The sequence below is a fragment of the Ictidomys tridecemlineatus genome, chromosome X (genome assembly GCF_052094955.1).
Source record: "Ictidomys tridecemlineatus isolate mIctTri1 chromosome X, mIctTri1.hap1, whole genome shotgun sequence".
In the NCBI taxonomy this organism is placed as follows: domain Eukaryota; kingdom Metazoa; phylum Chordata; class Mammalia; order Rodentia; family Sciuridae; genus Ictidomys; species Ictidomys tridecemlineatus.
The window spans coordinates 21,967,197-21,983,856 of NC_135493.1; the positions used below are offsets into that span (position 1 = coordinate 21,967,197).

The window sequence follows — 16,660 nt, forward strand, 5'->3', positions numbered from 1 at the left end:
TTCTAGATGAAGCTTGAAAATATGGTTTGTATATATCATAGTTAATTTGTATTTCTATATTTGGGATATATTATATATTTGATGCTTAATTTTCTTACTATTTAGAAGAGGAAAATCATGCTTTGGAAAGAGGATTTGTTTTCTGATTTGAACTGTTTAAGAAGGGTACTTGTTTTTTTTGGAGGAAGGATACCGGGGATTGAACTCAGGGGCACTCAACCACTGAGCCACATCCCCAGCCCTATTTTGTATTTTATTTAGAGACAGCGTCTCACTGAGTTGCTTAGTGCCTTGCTTTTGCTGAGGCTGGCTTTGAACTCATGATCTTCTTGTCTAAGCCTCCCTAGTTGCTGGAGTTACAGGCATTGCCACTGCACCCAGCCAGAAAGGTACTTCTTTTGGGGGAGTACTGGATATGGAACCCAGGACCTTGGCACATGCTCTACTACTGAGCTATAATCCCAGCCCAAAAGAATGGTACTTTTGGGGGCATTTACTGTTTGTCAGATCATTTGGGTTCTATTCAAATTATTTGAAAAACATTTTCAAATTCTGCTACTTACTGGCTGTGGAAACCTGAACTAGTTCCTTACCCTCACTGTGCCTCAGTTTTATCATCTGTAAAGTAGGGATGACATTAGTAACTACCTCATAGATTTCTTAAAGAAATTCAATATATGTTTAAAGCACTCAGAATATTGTACAAAGTGCAATATAAATACAAAGTAGCTTGAATGAATAAAAAAAGAAAATCTTTACTTTTTCTTTTGTTTTGTGAATTAGAAAGCAGACCGAGCAAAGAGATTTGAATTTTTATTGAAGCAGACAGAACTTTTTGCACATTTCATTCAACCTTCAGCACAGAAATCTCCAACATCTCCTCTGAACATGAAATTGGGACGTCCTCGAATAAAGAAAGATGAGAAACAGAACTTAATTTCTGCTGGAGAGTATGTTGGCATTCCTCTCTCTTTCTCCTTTTTCTCTTCCCCTGCTTTCTGTTCTTCCTCCCTCCCTTTTCCTCCATTTGGTATTCTATATTAAAAATAAGTGTATTGCCAATGTAAATATGTTTTAGAGATAAACAACATTTTTTATTCTCACTAGAAATAAACAGTACCAATGTAGGACAGTTCTATCTAATTCTGAACAAGACCCTAGATGACTCATTCTTTTTCTGTGAAAGATGTTAGCAGTGCACACTGACTAAATTGACACCTTAGCATTTGAGGTGAATGTGACTGTGTTTCTTTTTTTTTTTTTTTTTTTCAATTCAGCTATCGCCACAGGCGTACTGAACAAGAAGAAGATGAAGAGCTACTGTCAGAGAGTCGGAAAACATCAAATGTTTGCGTGAGATTTGAGGTGTCCCCTTCGTGTAAGTACTTCATCATCTTGGTGATTTATTTTTCAGTTTGATGTTAGAAAAGTTTTACTTGATTGTTTTAATGACAGCATGAGACATCCTTAATCTTTTTCAGATGTGAAAGGAGGACCCCTGAGAGATTATCAGATTCGAGGGCTAAACTGGTTGATCTCCTTATATGAAAATGGAGTCAATGGTATTTTGGCTGATGAAATGGTAAGGAGATGGTACTTTTTAGTGTAGGTTTAAAATACCTAAGTTGACCTGTTCCTAACTTCCATACACACCCAGAAACTTTATTTAGTTATTATAATGAAATTATTTAAGTAAACTGCTGAGCACAAAATTGTTACTGAGATTTTTGTCAAATGGTACAAAAACCATTGTACTTTTGTTTTTGTTTGTACTTTGTCTTCCAGGAAGCACAGAGCCAAGTTGAATTCCCACATGGATCATCTGTGTACCCTTTGATGGTCTGCCCTTTGTGTCTTTTCTTTACCTTTAGAATTACTTATTTTCCTTGGTACTTCTTTATTTCTGTTTTACTGTTAATTTGTGTACCATGTTTTCATTGTAGGCTACCTGACATCCTTTTGGGAATGATGTGGGGTATATAAACCAAACAATAAGTGAATGAATGAATACATTGATTAATGAATAAATGTAAATGTCTAGATTTATGAGTAATCAGAAAAAGACTACATGGACTAAGGAGCAAGTCAAGATCAATGTTAAGTCTTGAAACAGTGGAGTGCCAGGTGGAAGTCAGAAATAAGCTAAAAGAATCATGGACATATAAGTAAAATAACCAAAGAGGAGAAAGTAAAGCCATGGAAGATGCTACTTAAGCAGATAAAGGGAGTATATGAAAGCCTAGATTTGTGTTTTAAGACCAAATTAGTAAAATTGGATTTAAGAGAAAACAGAGGAAGTTCTAGATCTGTTTAACTCAACAACATCATATTTATGAGACTCTGGAGTCACACTTGCAGTCACTTACTAAAGGGCCATGTAACAACATTTGCCTTATGGTGTCTTATATAGTCGTCATTCCCATAGGTACTTTTCCCTGGGTGAGCAGCTATTAGGTGTGTGGCACAGGATCCTTTAAATAAAGGGTCAGCAGCTTCTTATACTTACATATTCTGTTTGGGGGACTCTAGTCAGCTCAGAGGGGGAGAAACTTAGTTAGTATGTCAATAGGAGGACCAAGATTATTTGCCCCAAACACTTTGTAGTTATAACTGGTCTAAGGTGAAGGCTCTAGAGATGTTTAAAAATCCTGTTAACACCAGTTGTATTTTTTTAATTATTAAAAAAGAGAAAGTTGGGCTGGGGTTGTGGCTCAGAGGTAGAGCACTCACCTAGTGTGCTCGCTTAGCATGCTTGAGGCACTGGGTTTGATCCTCAGCACCACATAAAAATAAAATAAAGATATTGTGTCTATCTATAACTAAAAAATAAATAAGTAAAAAAAGAGAAAGTCACCTAAAAGGACCATAGAAAATTTGAAAATATAAAGAAAAAATAAAATAAAATTATAATTATGATGTCTAGAAATAACCCCAAGTGACATTTTGCCATATTCCTTTTTAGTCTTTTTCTTTTGGATGTTTATTTTGCATAGTTGAGATCACATTGTATAAATAATTTTGCATTATGATTTCTTCACATTTATACATTTTTTCCATGTAATTACAATATTTTGTAAAAAATAACTTTTTTTTTACTGCAGAATAATCCTAGGGAGGTACCATAATTTTATTCCACCTTTATTACTGTGTATTTTAATTGCTTGATATGTAGTATGAATACAATTTTGTTTTTTCTGTATCTCTCAGATTATTTCCATAGGATTCCTGAAAGTGGTATTACTTTGTTAAGGAGTATAACCATTTTAAGGTTTTGATGCATATTGTCCATGAGACCCATCTCATTGACATATCAGATAAGATAAACCCTATTAAAATTGTTTTCACGGCTGGGGCTGTAGCTTATTGGTAGAGTGCTTGCCTAGCATGTGTGAGGCACTAGATTTCATCCTCAGCACCACATAAAAATAAACAAATAAAATAAAGGCATTGTCCATCTACAACTACAAAATAATTGTTTTCAGCTTAGTTTATAAAGAAAAGTATATACTTTATACAGAGATAAAGCCAAAAGCCGTTATTGATTGATTGATTGATTGAGCCCTGCATTGAATCCTGGATTGAATGTAGGGCTTCATGAATGCTAGCTAGACAAGTGCTCTATCACTGAATTATAATTCCAGCTCAAAAAGCTGATTTAAAAGGCCAAACAGTATAGCGTGTAGTTACCTTTCTCATGGGTTAGGGTGGCAAGTTCGATATATATTTTTTAATTGTCCACTAGACTAGCGATCTTTAAATGTCTGGCTTCAAATCTATGTTCTTTTGTGGTTCTTGACATCTTTAAGAATGTGGCATGTAAGTACAGAGCTGCAAGTCCCCGGAGATGCATAGCCTGAATATTTAATGCCTGGGCTGTGATAATGTTGGGGAGAATAAGAAACACTGATATCTAAGCAGGCTGCTGAAGAAAATCTGTCTTTGTCTCACACACACACACACACACACACACACACACACAATTCCTAGCTTTGAAATTACTAGAAAAATTACATATTAGCTTGCTTGTTCCTTTAGGAATACAAATGTCCTCAATAGGGGCTGGGGCTGGGGCTCAGTGGTAGAGCACTGCTTAGCACGTGTGAGGCCCTGGGTTTGATCCTCAGCACCACATAAAAATAAATAAACAAAATAAGGTATTGTATCCAACTACAACTAAAAATAAATATTTTAAAAAAAATGCCCTCAATAGAAAGTTACATGGTCAAGCAGCATTTGGAGTTCAGGTTCTTGGTTTCTTTTTATTCTCACAGTAAGTACTAAATTGAAAAGAGAGTGTGTGTGTGTGTGCTTGTGTGTTGGCGGGGTGTTGCTTTATAAAAAGACCTTTTTCCTTTCATTGGTAAAAACATAATTCTCACTGTGAGATAGTTGACAACTATCTTTTGTAATGTTACCAACAAATTCTCACTAAAGAAAGTACATTTATGGATCTTTTTCCCCCTTGTGATGATAATGCAGGGACTTGGTAAGACTTTACAAACGATTGCTTTGCTTGGTTACCTGAAGCACTACCGAAACATTCCTGGACCTCACATGGTTTTAGTTCCAAAGTCTACTTTACACAACTGGATGAATGAATTTAAACGATGGGTCCCGTCTCTCCGTGTTATTTGTTTCGTCGGAGACAAAGATGCAAGAGTAAGTGAGAAACAAGTTTAAAAAGGGCAGTCAAGAACAACATCATATACATAGTATTGCTGTTAAAGACTTAGGTCAACTACTACTAATAAATAATTTTTAAGTACTTTGCATACATTATTAATTATCACAACATCCTATGAGGTTGATATATTACCTATTAACAACAGACAATCTATTATTATGCTTCATCTGGACTTATTTATTTTTTATGTATTTATTTATTTTTATGTGGTGCTAAGGATCGAACCCAGAGCCTCATACATGCAAAGCAAGCGCTCTACCACTGAGCTACATCCCTAGCCCACTTACTTTTAACTAGTTTATTAACTTAAGCATTTTTAAATTTTATTTTTAAGTGACTTAAAAAATTTTATTGGTAGTCTGTGTTCTCACTGAGTCTATCATTTGTGTTATTTTGAAGCCAGAAATGTGTAAATTTGTATAACTTAAAGTTTTAAATTTTGTCTTGGTATAGTCATAAGTACACACACATACACAAATGGAATCTTTCATATGTACCAAGAGCCTTATATTTTGTGTTTATGCAAGACATATACATATCTGTGTATATTATCAGGTAATATTAGAAACTCGGGTTTCGGGAGGAGGTATTAAAATTAGCCATTCATCAATCTTGTAGGCTACAATTATTTTAGGATGTAGAATTAATCTAAAAATATTAAATTATGCAAATATATAGAATGAATAATCAGCTTACAAAGCGTATTATTAAACTTTGTCTTTATTTTGCCTCCAGAGAACACAGGATAGTGTTATTCTGTTTTACATATTTAGATAGGTTATCAAAAGATAGTCTCAAAAGAATAGTATCATAATGAATTATGTAATTTTATCCTCATCATTTTGCTTGAAGAAAAAGTACTTAAATTTATTTAAATTTAACTTATAAATAATTTAAATAGTGAAATGCTGAGTTCATAAATTTAGAATTACAGCTTTTTTTGACTATGCCTAATATTTCCCAATAGGAAATTTGTCACTATGAAGAACTCTTTCTGGTCACTGCTGTTATTCAATATAATACCACTGTTTATAAGATTTTATATTTACAAAATACTGATCTTTTGCTAAAATTATTTCTTGAAGATCATAAAGAAAAGAGAAATATCTAGGCTTTTGTTTTTTTGTAATGGCTTGGTAAAAATGCAGTTCAGCAGCTTTACCTATGTTTTATGTAATCCAGAGTTTCATGAAGTATCTGTGGAAGTTTTTAAAGAGACAGTGGATGTATTTAATTCATTACTGCCCTATGTCTACCCATGGTAGGTTTGGATTCTGGTAGTTGGAAAAATTTCTTAAGTTTGAAAAATATTCTTCAAAGTCAATGTTTTTCACATTGTGAGTTGCCATTCATTACTGGGTTGTAAATTCAGCTTAGTGAGTGGTGAAAAAAGTTTTTTAAAACATTGAGAAAAGGGCTGGGGATGTGGCTCAAGCGGTAGTGCGCTCGCCTGACATGCGTGCGGCCCAGGTTCGATCCTCAGCACCACATACAAACAAAGATGTTGTGTCCGCCGAGAACTAAAAAATAAATATTAAAAATTCTCTTTCTCTGTCTCTTAAAAAAAATTAAAAAAAAAACATTGAGAAAAAGTAGAACATTAAGCAGACTTTCATACTAGAGTAAGTATGGTTTTGAGGAGCCTTTAAGTTGTTTCTTTCTACGTAAAAGTACTGAAACATATATGTGTATACTGGTTTGCAACTTTAGACGTAATTTTACACTGGGGCATGGTAAGAAGAGTTTCAAAACCAGTGTTTATCAGTCATATAAGTAATTAATATACCATGTTCAGTACTTAGAGATTAATGTTGAGATAGATAAAGTCCAGATCATTATTTGTAGACAGATTTGATACCACATGGGTCCTTCTATTATTGTGACCTTCTGTAAATATTGTAAGGTCAGTATTTTAGTAATAAAAATCTGATGTAGGTTATAATGGGTATTTAATTGAGTTGGGAAGTTATTAGAGATACTCTTGATTCTCTCTGATACTAACGTGGTCCTGAAGCACATGGAGGTGTGATTCCCAAAAATGGCTTTGTGACCCCTACCTTTGTCTGTCCCTGAGGTATCTAAAGGTAATGGACATGGAAACAGATGTAGTTTTAGTTTTGTCTTTGCTATTGCTTGTATGATGGTGAGAGTGAATCTCAAAGGACCTGAACTTTATTACCTACAAAATGAGAGCATTTAGATTATGTGACATTTAAAATTTTATCAGGATATTTAACTCTCAGTCTACCCAGTAGTTACAAAATTTCAAAACAGAGCTAATTTCAGTTAAAATATACATATGTTCTATGAAACGTGTAGAAAGAACCATAAAACTGAGTGTTCACAAAATCAAACAATGATAAGGTGTTAGCAGGATTGAATGAGGTCTGGCACCTCCAAATATGTGATAATTTCCCAGGTGCAACTTAAGATTAGTGCAAATGCCTTTTTTGCTGTCCTCTACTTTTAGTCCAGGCAATCTAACACACATTGGACATTCAGTAAATATTTCTTGAATGAGTTCACATTGTTTTTGGTGCATAGCTGTGAATTATGAAATAAAAACTTTGTAGTGGACAGTTTATTTTTAATTTTTAATAGACATTTTATTTCTCTAATTTTGTATTGGTGCATTATAGTCATACATAATAGTGGGGTTTGATGTTACATATTTCTACATGCACACAAGATCAATATAGTTTGGGCAATATCTTTCCCCAGTATTTCTTGTTTCTGCCACTTCTCCCTCCTCCTGGTCCATTTCCTCTATTGGTGTTCTTCCTTTGATTTACATGAGATCCCTTTCCCCCACCTTTTTTCCTCCAGAGCTTCCACATATGAGAGAAAATGTACAACCCTTGACTCTCTTGAATTTGACTTATTTTGTTTAACATAATGTTCTCTAGTTCTATCCCTTTTCCTGAAAATGACATATTTTCATTCTTCTTTATGGCTGAATAAAACTCCTTTGTGCATATATAGCACACTTTATTTACTTCATATTTTGACAGACATTTAATTTTTTAAAATCTCAAAATGCTTAGTTTGACTCCAATTTGCAGATGATATTCACAGCTGAATGAATACTCAAGACTATAAGCACATACATAATAGAGAGAAAAATATTTCTATTTGTTATTTTTTTGCCATTGGGTAGTATATACCATATTTTATTTCTCCATTGGTGGACATCTAGGCTGGTTCCATAGTTTGGCTATTGTGAATTTTGGTGTTATAAACATGGCTATGCATGTATCATTGTAGTATGATGACTTTTTATTTCTTTAGGATAAATACCAAGGAATAGTATAGCTCAGTCATATAGTGGTCCAATTTCTAGTCTTCTGAGGAACCTCCATACTTATTTCCATAGTGGTAGCACTATTTTACAATCCCACCAACAGTGTAAAAAACAGTTAATTTTTTTTGGTACTTTGGATTGAACTCAGGGGCACTCGACCACTAAGCCACATCCCCAGCCCTGTTTTGTATTTTATTTAGAGACAAGGTTTCACTGACATGCTAGTGTCTTGCTTTTGCTGAGGCTGGCTTTAAACTTGGCGATCTTCCTGCCTCAGCCTCCCGAGCCACTGAGATTACATCACTGTGCCCACCCAGAAACAAGTTAATTTTGGGGGGCTGGGGATGTGGCTCAAGTGGTAGCGCACTTGCCTGGCATGCACAGGGTGCTGGGTTCGATCCTCAGCACCACATAAAAAATAAAATAAAGATGTTCTATCCACCGAAAACTAAAAAATAAATATTAAAAAAAATGTACAACTCATCCCTGCTAGGAAATGAAGGAATATATGAGAGTTCTTGAAAGGTTAGAAGCATTAATGTATATTGAGTTTTTTTCTTTTTGTTGAAACTAGATTATGTTACTAATGCTTGAACCTTGTTAAGAATATAGTGTTTAGAAAGACTTAGTTTATCCATTAAGTCAGAATTTTGTAATTCAGTGATCTGGTGATGTGAACTTTTCTAGTTCATTGGCTATCCTGTACTCATGTAAGGGAAATCTTTGTTTCTTTTCTGTTGAATATATCAGCATTGTGTCTAGATAATTGAGGACAAGGATATCTTTGGGCCTTAATTTTCCAGTCTCTAAAATGGATGAGATTGACTGATCCTCAGGGTCTCTTACAACTTTTAGTATTGTCTTGAAACTTCAATTTTTTGATCATCTTTTCAGCATTTTCTAATATAAAGAACTTTATTTTGCACTACTAGGCTGCTTTTATCCGTGATGAAATGATGCCCGGAGAGTGGGATGTTTGTGTTACTTCTTATGAGATGGTGATTAAAGAAAAGTCTGTATTCAAAAAGTTTCATTGGCGATACCTTGTCATTGATGAAGCTCACAGAATAAAAAATGAAAAATCTAAGGTAAGTTCTCAGTATCTTTATTCACGTTTTTATTTATTTATCAGGTTTATTCACTTTTCTGTATTTGAAATAAAAAAGTAATGGAAGATTGTGGTTTTATTCATGAAAGGTGAATGAAAATCAGTTTTTAAAATGGTTTTAAAGTCTACATTTATTGACTACAAGACAGATAAAACTTAAGTATAGTTTAATTTAAAGAAAATTAGGTGTTCATTTGCTGTGCCTCCTATTACACCCCACTCTGTAATGCTACAATATTTTAATATTGTTGTAAGAATATTTGGTGTACAAATGTCCTTTGCATTGACTTATTTTTTATTGAGGAACTCTCTTGTGTGTATTCATGTGGATTAGAAAAAAAAAAGAATTTCCTGGAATTATCTGACTTGTGCGAATTAGAGTGTGGTGTTAACATTGAAAAATATCAATATTTCTTGCCATTCAACTCCATCAACAATAGAAAAAACTTCAGTTATTTTGATGAGCCTGTCTTTGGATCACTGGGCTACTTTGGGAGAAACAGGGACAGAACTGGAGCAAAACCACCAGGTGGATCATACTAATTTCAAATTGGAACTAATAACCTGATAAGAGGACGCATGTTAGAGAATAATTATTATTTAAGTGTATTATAAAAATAAAGATTTTTGTTAATATTACCATTCTTTTATGTTTTTGTCATAATTTTTGTGGTCTTAAATTTGGAAAGAGCATAAATAGTGTCTGGGAAAATGAGCTTAATTATGGTAGTGAAAAATTGTGACCAGGTCAAATTAGAATTTGGCTAGGTATGTAGGTGAATGTGGTTAGTGGGGAGAAGGAGATTTTATTATATAAGGTGATAGCCTGGATTCCATGGAGAATTTCTGACTATTTTATGGGGATTGAACTGGAAAAAATCTTCAAAGTAGGGGAGGAGTCTTAAGTATAAATACTATCTGCATTCTTTCAGCATAGAAATGCCTAGAAAATTTTGTTGAGTTGTGCTTCACTGCAGGAGTGTCACCTGAACTAGGATATTTCCCCATAGATAATTAATTTTTGAATTATACTGTATTCAGAAAACATATTGGTTAAATAAAGTATAATCAAATGTTGAACATTACAACAAATAAAACAACACTTACATAAGTCTTATTTTTCTAGCTTTCAGAGATTGTTCGTGAGTTCAAGTCAACTAACCGCTTACTTCTAACTGGAACACCTTTGCAGAATAACTTGCATGAACTCTGGGCATTACTCAACTTTTTATTGCCCGATGTCTTTAATTCTGCAGATGTAAGTGTAAATTATACTTTTTTTGGGTGATGGTGCTGGGGGTTGAACCTAGGGTCTCGAGTATGGTTATATGTACTCCTATCCCTCACTGAGCTACATCCTCAGTCCCAAGCCATCTATTTTAAATATATTTTTCTGTTGTTCACAGATACCTGTTTTCAAAGTGTAGAATATAGACTAAAATTCATAATTCTTTTTCATTTGTAATTCTTTACCTCTGTGTGTTGGTTTTTCTCAGGGAGAAAATTCTCAGGTACCCAATTTTAAAATGATGGTATTTAGGGAAATACTTTCTCTTGAGATTAACTTGGCTGTTCAACTTTGCCTATATCATGTTGCTTCCACAACTTATGAGTTCAGAATAGTACATTCAACATTTTCTTTTAATTAAGTTGGGGGACTTAAAACACATTTCTGTGTACGATGTGGCAGAAGTAATCTTTTTGGGAAGGTTTTATTACAATTATACAAAATAGTGAGAATCATTATACCATAATTGTACATGCACATAATATAATTTCAACCATCTTATTTCTCTGTACCTTCCCTTGATTATTGTAGGTATCTCCTGTATTCTGCCTCTCTTAGCAAGTAGATTCATTCTCTTCTCAAAGAGAAGAGGCATTGTAGGCATTAACATTTGGTGAGTGCTAAAGAACTTATAACATGTGATTTAAAAACAGTGTATTTACAAAACACAACATTACCACAGGGCAGCAAACTGAATCAAGTGATTTAAGAACTTTGGAGCTTGATTTTTTGATTCTTAACTCCTATTCTTTTAAACTAGATATAATATTACTACAGTATGGGAAAGTCTAATGTTTCTAAGGAAAAAATTTGTTGACCAAGTTTCTCTAAAATGGGGTCCAAATTTTGTAACCGTTCCAGTATTCTACCTATTTCAGAAGTAAGTAATACTGACCAGCACAATTAACACATTTCTGGGATGGGGTTGTGGCTCAATGGTAGAGTGCTTGCCTAGCATGTGTGAGACACAGGGTTCAATACTCATCACCACATAAAAATAATAATAAACAAATAAAAGTTGTAAAAATGATTTTAAAAAAGAAGTAATATTGGCCATCACAATTAATGCATTTGTGGGCTGGGGCTGTGGCTCAGTAGAAGAGTGCTTGCCTAGCATGTGTGAGGCACTGGGTTCAATACTCAGCACCACATAAAAACTAAATGAATATAATACAAGGTATTGTGTCCATCTATAACTAAAAAAATTTAAAAAAACAATGCATTTGTGAAAGTACTTTTAAAGTAAATTACTTCTGTATTGACTGCATAAGAACTTACGGTGATCTAGTTTATTTAAAGAAAACCTGTGTACTTATTGCTGAATTTTTATCCCTCCACAGGACTTTGATTCTTGGTTTGACACTAAAAATTGCCTTGGTGATCAAAAACTCGTGGAAAGACTTCATGCAGTAAGTAATAGCAGACAAGAAAATTAATGAATTACATATAACTGAGCCAGGAAACGAACTGCCATAGAATCTGAACTTTTGGGCTTGTTTTTTGGCTCAGTTTCATTGCTTCTCCCTCAGTCTTGCTGATAGCCTCTTTGGCTAGCAAACTTCACTGTATCCTCTGCCTCTGCAAAACAGCTTTTTTGCCTTGGTCTCTTCTGTAATAGTGCAGTCTTTTCCACTAGAGGCTCTTTACTGTCTCATCTCCATGGGTCCTCTGGATGGCATCAGTATTCTCCTGGTTCCCCAAGGCTAATCCTTCTTCACCTTCATGTATAAAACTCTTCCCTTGAAGTTCAAGCTATCTTTCAGTTTCACACTATACCCATTCTCTTCTTTATCATTTATCAACAGGTAATTCCCTTACATTCATTGAACACCAGTTTTCTGTTCTTCGATAGCAACGTCATATACTTCTAGGTCTTTAACTCATGTTATGTCTTTTGTACCTGTTCGATTACCTTACAGAGACCTCCCATCTGTGGACCCCTGCTGCTTCTTCCTATGTATCAACCAATTTCTGTTACAGATTTTAAAATCTTTATTTATTTGTTTGTTTTATGTGGTGCTGGGGATCAAACCCAGTGCCTCACAGGCGCTAGGTAAGCTCTCTACCATTGAGCTATAATCACAGCCCTCTGTTATGGATTTTTTATGTATCCATTAATAAGCTCATTTTATGTAACTTGAACCACTCTATTTTTTTTTTTTGGCCAGTTCTACCAAACATATTTGCTCCTTTGACTGTCTTTCATACCTGCCCCCAAAATTGTGAATTGGAATAATGTAACTGTCTCTTTTTCTTCTGGGTTTGATTTCTGCTACCACTTATTACCAGAGTGATCTTCTTCATACTGGGCTTTCTCAATATTGATAAAGAAGTTTTACAGCTCTACAGATTCAAACTGCTGTGATTTCATGTCCTCTAACAAATTGGGATTTTATGATATTGGTGTTTCTTCAACATCTATGCTCTGACACATATTTCAGACCTTTCCCAGTCTCCTCAAAATTTCTATCCTACATATCTCCTGCCTTCTGCCTCTCTTTGCAAGTAGATTCATTCTCTTCTCAAAGAATATGTAGAAATCATTATGTAAGAACTCCTTTAAGGATGTGTATCTTTCAAGGATGTCTACATATGTGTTAACCTACTCAGGTCAGTGAATAATTCTTTTATGTGAACTTTGGATCTCACCTCTTCTTGTTTCCTTATGGACATTTTTCTGCTTCCTTAAGGTCTTTCCCCTCTGATTTATCCTTTCAATTGACTAAATTTTCTACCTTTCTCTCTATATTAGATGGGACACATAAACCCTATATGACATCTCCCTTATTAAATAAAAACCCAATGTTACTGAACTAAGCCTGTTTTGCCATCTGCACAGTAAGCCCATCATTGCAACAATGAATTTTGCAAAAGAGAAAGAGTTTATTTGCAAGATGGCTGAGCCCATGGATGTAGAAGACCCAAATCTCAAATCTGCCTCTCTGAGGATGGTTTTTGGGAATATTTGTGGGATAAAGAAGCAGGGTATTCTGAGGTGTGGGGAAAGGTGATTGGAGGTTAAGTGATCAATGATCTGTGCATACATAATCAGACTTCTTGGCTCTTCAGAGGACCCATGGTCAGAAAACGGTGGCATTACAATAACCTGAAGGTAGAGTTTTGGGCCTCCTGATGTCAAAAGGTCACCCATTGGACACCAGAACAGGCCCAAGTGAAGAGTCAGTGGTTTTGACAGAAGCATCTTTCAACTGGAAAGTAACCTAGACAACCATTATCACCATAACTCGCGTATCTACAACAAAGCTAGCGGGAGCCTAATAATACATGGCTGTGTCTCTTGGCTGGTTAATTATCAAAGTTAGGATTTTGTTCTCCCATGGAATCTTGGAGACTGAGGCCTTATTTCTTTGATGGTTACATTCCTGAGAATGGCTGTCAGGTCCTTGATAGATACTTCTGAGTTACAGAAGACATATATTTACAATTGGAAGTCCTTCTTTTAGTAAATGCCCAGTAGATGGGTTGTAGTCCATTGAGCCAAGAGCTCAGTTTTTCTAATCCCACACCCACCTAACCCTCACATAAATATATGACACTGCTCTCTGATTCTTATTTATTTGATGGCCAACCTTTTTGAAAGAGTAGTAAACCTCTTCCTATCCATCTGTACTACCTAATCTCCTATTCACTGTTGAACCCATTGACCACTGGTTTCAATCCATTCTATGCAGTTGAAACCTATTTCACAGTCTTTGTTTTTTTCAACTACTGAGCCACATCCCCAGCCCTACCTTGTATTTTATTTAGAGACAGGGTCTCACCGAGTTGTTTGGCTTTGAACTCTTAATCCTCCTGCCTCAGCCTCTTGAACCACTGGGATCACATAGTCTTTTGAAGTGACTTTCCAGAGTTTGAATTAAGGGTATACCTTTTGGTGAGTATCTTGGCTTTTCTGTTTGGTATTGCTAACCACTCCTCATGCTGAAAACTCTTTCCTGTTTGGTTTCCCTAGAGATTTACTCCCATAGTTTCACTTTCTGCCTATATACTGGTAACTACCAAATTGACCTCTTGTATCTCTTTCCTGAGCTGTACAGTATCTTTCCTTTATTATCACTTTTGTTTTCTGTGATTTCAGTTACCCACAGTCAACCATAGTCCATATATTAAGTGGAAAACTCTAGAAACAAAAATTTTGTAAGTGTTGAGAGCCACATTCACATAATTTTTATTACAATATATTATTATAGTAGTTCTATTTCATTATTGTTAATCTCTTAGTACACCCAATTTATAAATTAAACTTTATTATTGGTATGTGTGCATAGGAAAAAACAGTTTATATAGGATCCTGTACAACCTATTGTTTCAGGCATCCACGGTTTTGGGGGATGTGTCTTGCAATGTATCCCCTGTGGATAACAGGGGATTATGTTCTTTCTCTCTTTCTCTCTCTCTTTCTTTCTTTCTTTCTGTAATGGGAGTTGAACCCAGGAGTTTTTACCACTGAGCAACAATGCCAGTCCTTTTTATTTTTTAGTTTGAGGCAGGGTCTCCCTAAGTTGATGAGGCTGACCTTGAACTTGTGATCCTCCTGCCTCAGCCTCCTGAGTTGCTGATACAGGCTGATACCACCAATGCCCAGCGGGACTACTACACTTTTCATATTCTACTACCTTCTGAGTCTTTTTGCTGAAAATATCTTACTCCTCATAGTCTCTCTTCGATAAGGTTAAGAACGTCAAGCTTGAAACCAGAAGTCTTATTTTTAGTCTTCTCTTTTCCTTATCCCCCATAGATCTCTAAATAAAAACAGCTATAGTTTATTGAATGTCTACCATGATAAATCTCTACACATGTATTATCACAAGTTTCCACAGCAGCCTTGGAGATAGGTATCAGTATCCCCTTTGTAAAATACTTAACTTTATACTAACCATAAATATTTTGGATGAATGAATGGGGAAACAGAGTCGGGAAAATTAAAGAACTTGGACAGATTTGTTACAGCTAATCAGGAACTGAATTGATTTTAAAGTTAGCTTAGTTTGGATTTGAATTCTGCTTCCACTAATTAGCAAATGGCTTCTATGAACTTATAAAAATTGAAGTAATCACATTTACCTAAATATTTATTTTAAGGATTAAATACTATATAGAAAGTTCGTGGCTCCATGTCTAGCACATTGTAGGTAGATATTCTGCGGTTTGGAACATTATTATTTTCTTTTGATAGTATCTGCCTTTCATGTGTAAACCTTTTTCTCTTTTCATCCAGACTTCCTTAACATTGAACCATTTTTTTCTGCTTTTATTTGTTTAAATACTTTGAACTCACCAGCATTTTGAATTCATTTTTGGAGAATCTTTGATTAGAACTCTTGACCCCAAATTTCCTCTCAGGTTCAAAAATCTTATTATATCACAGCAGGTTTTTTTAAAACAAGTTCTTCAGTGCTTATTCAATAGTCAGTAGTCTTATTGTCTTAATTTTTAATATATTTTGTGCCATCAATCATGACCATCTAATTTAGGTTCCCTATTTTTGGATGATGCTGGGAATTGAACTCAGGGCCTCATGAATGCTATCTATTCCCTCTTCCACTGAGCTATAACCTCTATTCTGATTTTCTACTTGGCTATTACTTGGTTGGTAGTGTTTATAATATTATAAAATGGGAAGTAAATTACACATTAGAGTATTGTTAATAAGATGCATAGTTTTAATATTTAACATTTAATACATTTTTATAAAATCTATCATGTTTTAGGTTTTAAAACCATTTTTGTTACGTCGTATAAAAACTGATGTAGAAAAGAGTCTGCCTCCTAAAAAGGAAATCAAGATTTACTTGGGACTGAGTAAGATGCAACGAGAATGGTGAGCTCTTTTATTTCCATTATCATTTATTTGTGTATAAAATTTACTAAAAATTATCTTTGTAGTTATTATGCCTTTAGTTCAAAATTATATTTTGTATTTAAATGGTAAGTTTTGTAGTTCATATATTTTAATAGAAGACACAAAAATATTTTATTTAACCCTTGGAAAGAGTAGTGGTTTTGTAGTCTATAAATCTGGGTTTGAATCCCATTTGTTTCTCCTTCATAGCTGTTTAGCTTGGGTAAGTTAAATAACCTAAGTGATCTTTCTGTAAAATGGAGATATTAATACTTAGCTTATGAAGATGATGTTAGGATTGAAGGGGGTAATGTTACAGGTAGACTTGTTGGTTACTTTTGCTTTCCATCATCAGTGAAAATAGTAATAACTATAATAATGATGGAAATGATGATTAAAACAATGATTTTGGATAA

At 34.5% G+C, this 16,660-nt stretch overlaps 1 protein-coding gene across 5 annotated transcripts in view; it reads left to right on the plus strand.

The window, feature by feature from the left end:
• Window positions 1-16,660, plus strand: part of Smarca1 (SNF2 related chromatin remodeling ATPase 1) — a 79,648-nt gene that overhangs the window by 6,777 nt on the left and 56,211 nt on the right. For all 5 annotated transcript variants that reach the window (XM_021722361.3, XM_021722362.3, XM_021722363.3 and 2 more), the window contains 8 exons: window positions 784-950; window positions 1,278-1,378; window positions 1,482-1,582; window positions 4,480-4,659; window positions 8,918-9,073; window positions 10,220-10,351; window positions 11,722-11,790; window positions 16,114-16,223. In XM_021722361.3, coding sequence (XP_021578036.1) covers window positions 784-950; window positions 1,278-1,378; window positions 1,482-1,582; window positions 4,480-4,659; window positions 8,918-9,073; window positions 10,220-10,351; window positions 11,722-11,790; window positions 16,114-16,223 — 1,016 coding nt within the window. The remainder of the gene's footprint in view (window positions 1-783; window positions 951-1,277; window positions 1,379-1,481; window positions 1,583-4,479; window positions 4,660-8,917; window positions 9,074-10,219; window positions 10,352-11,721; window positions 11,791-16,113; window positions 16,224-16,660) is intronic.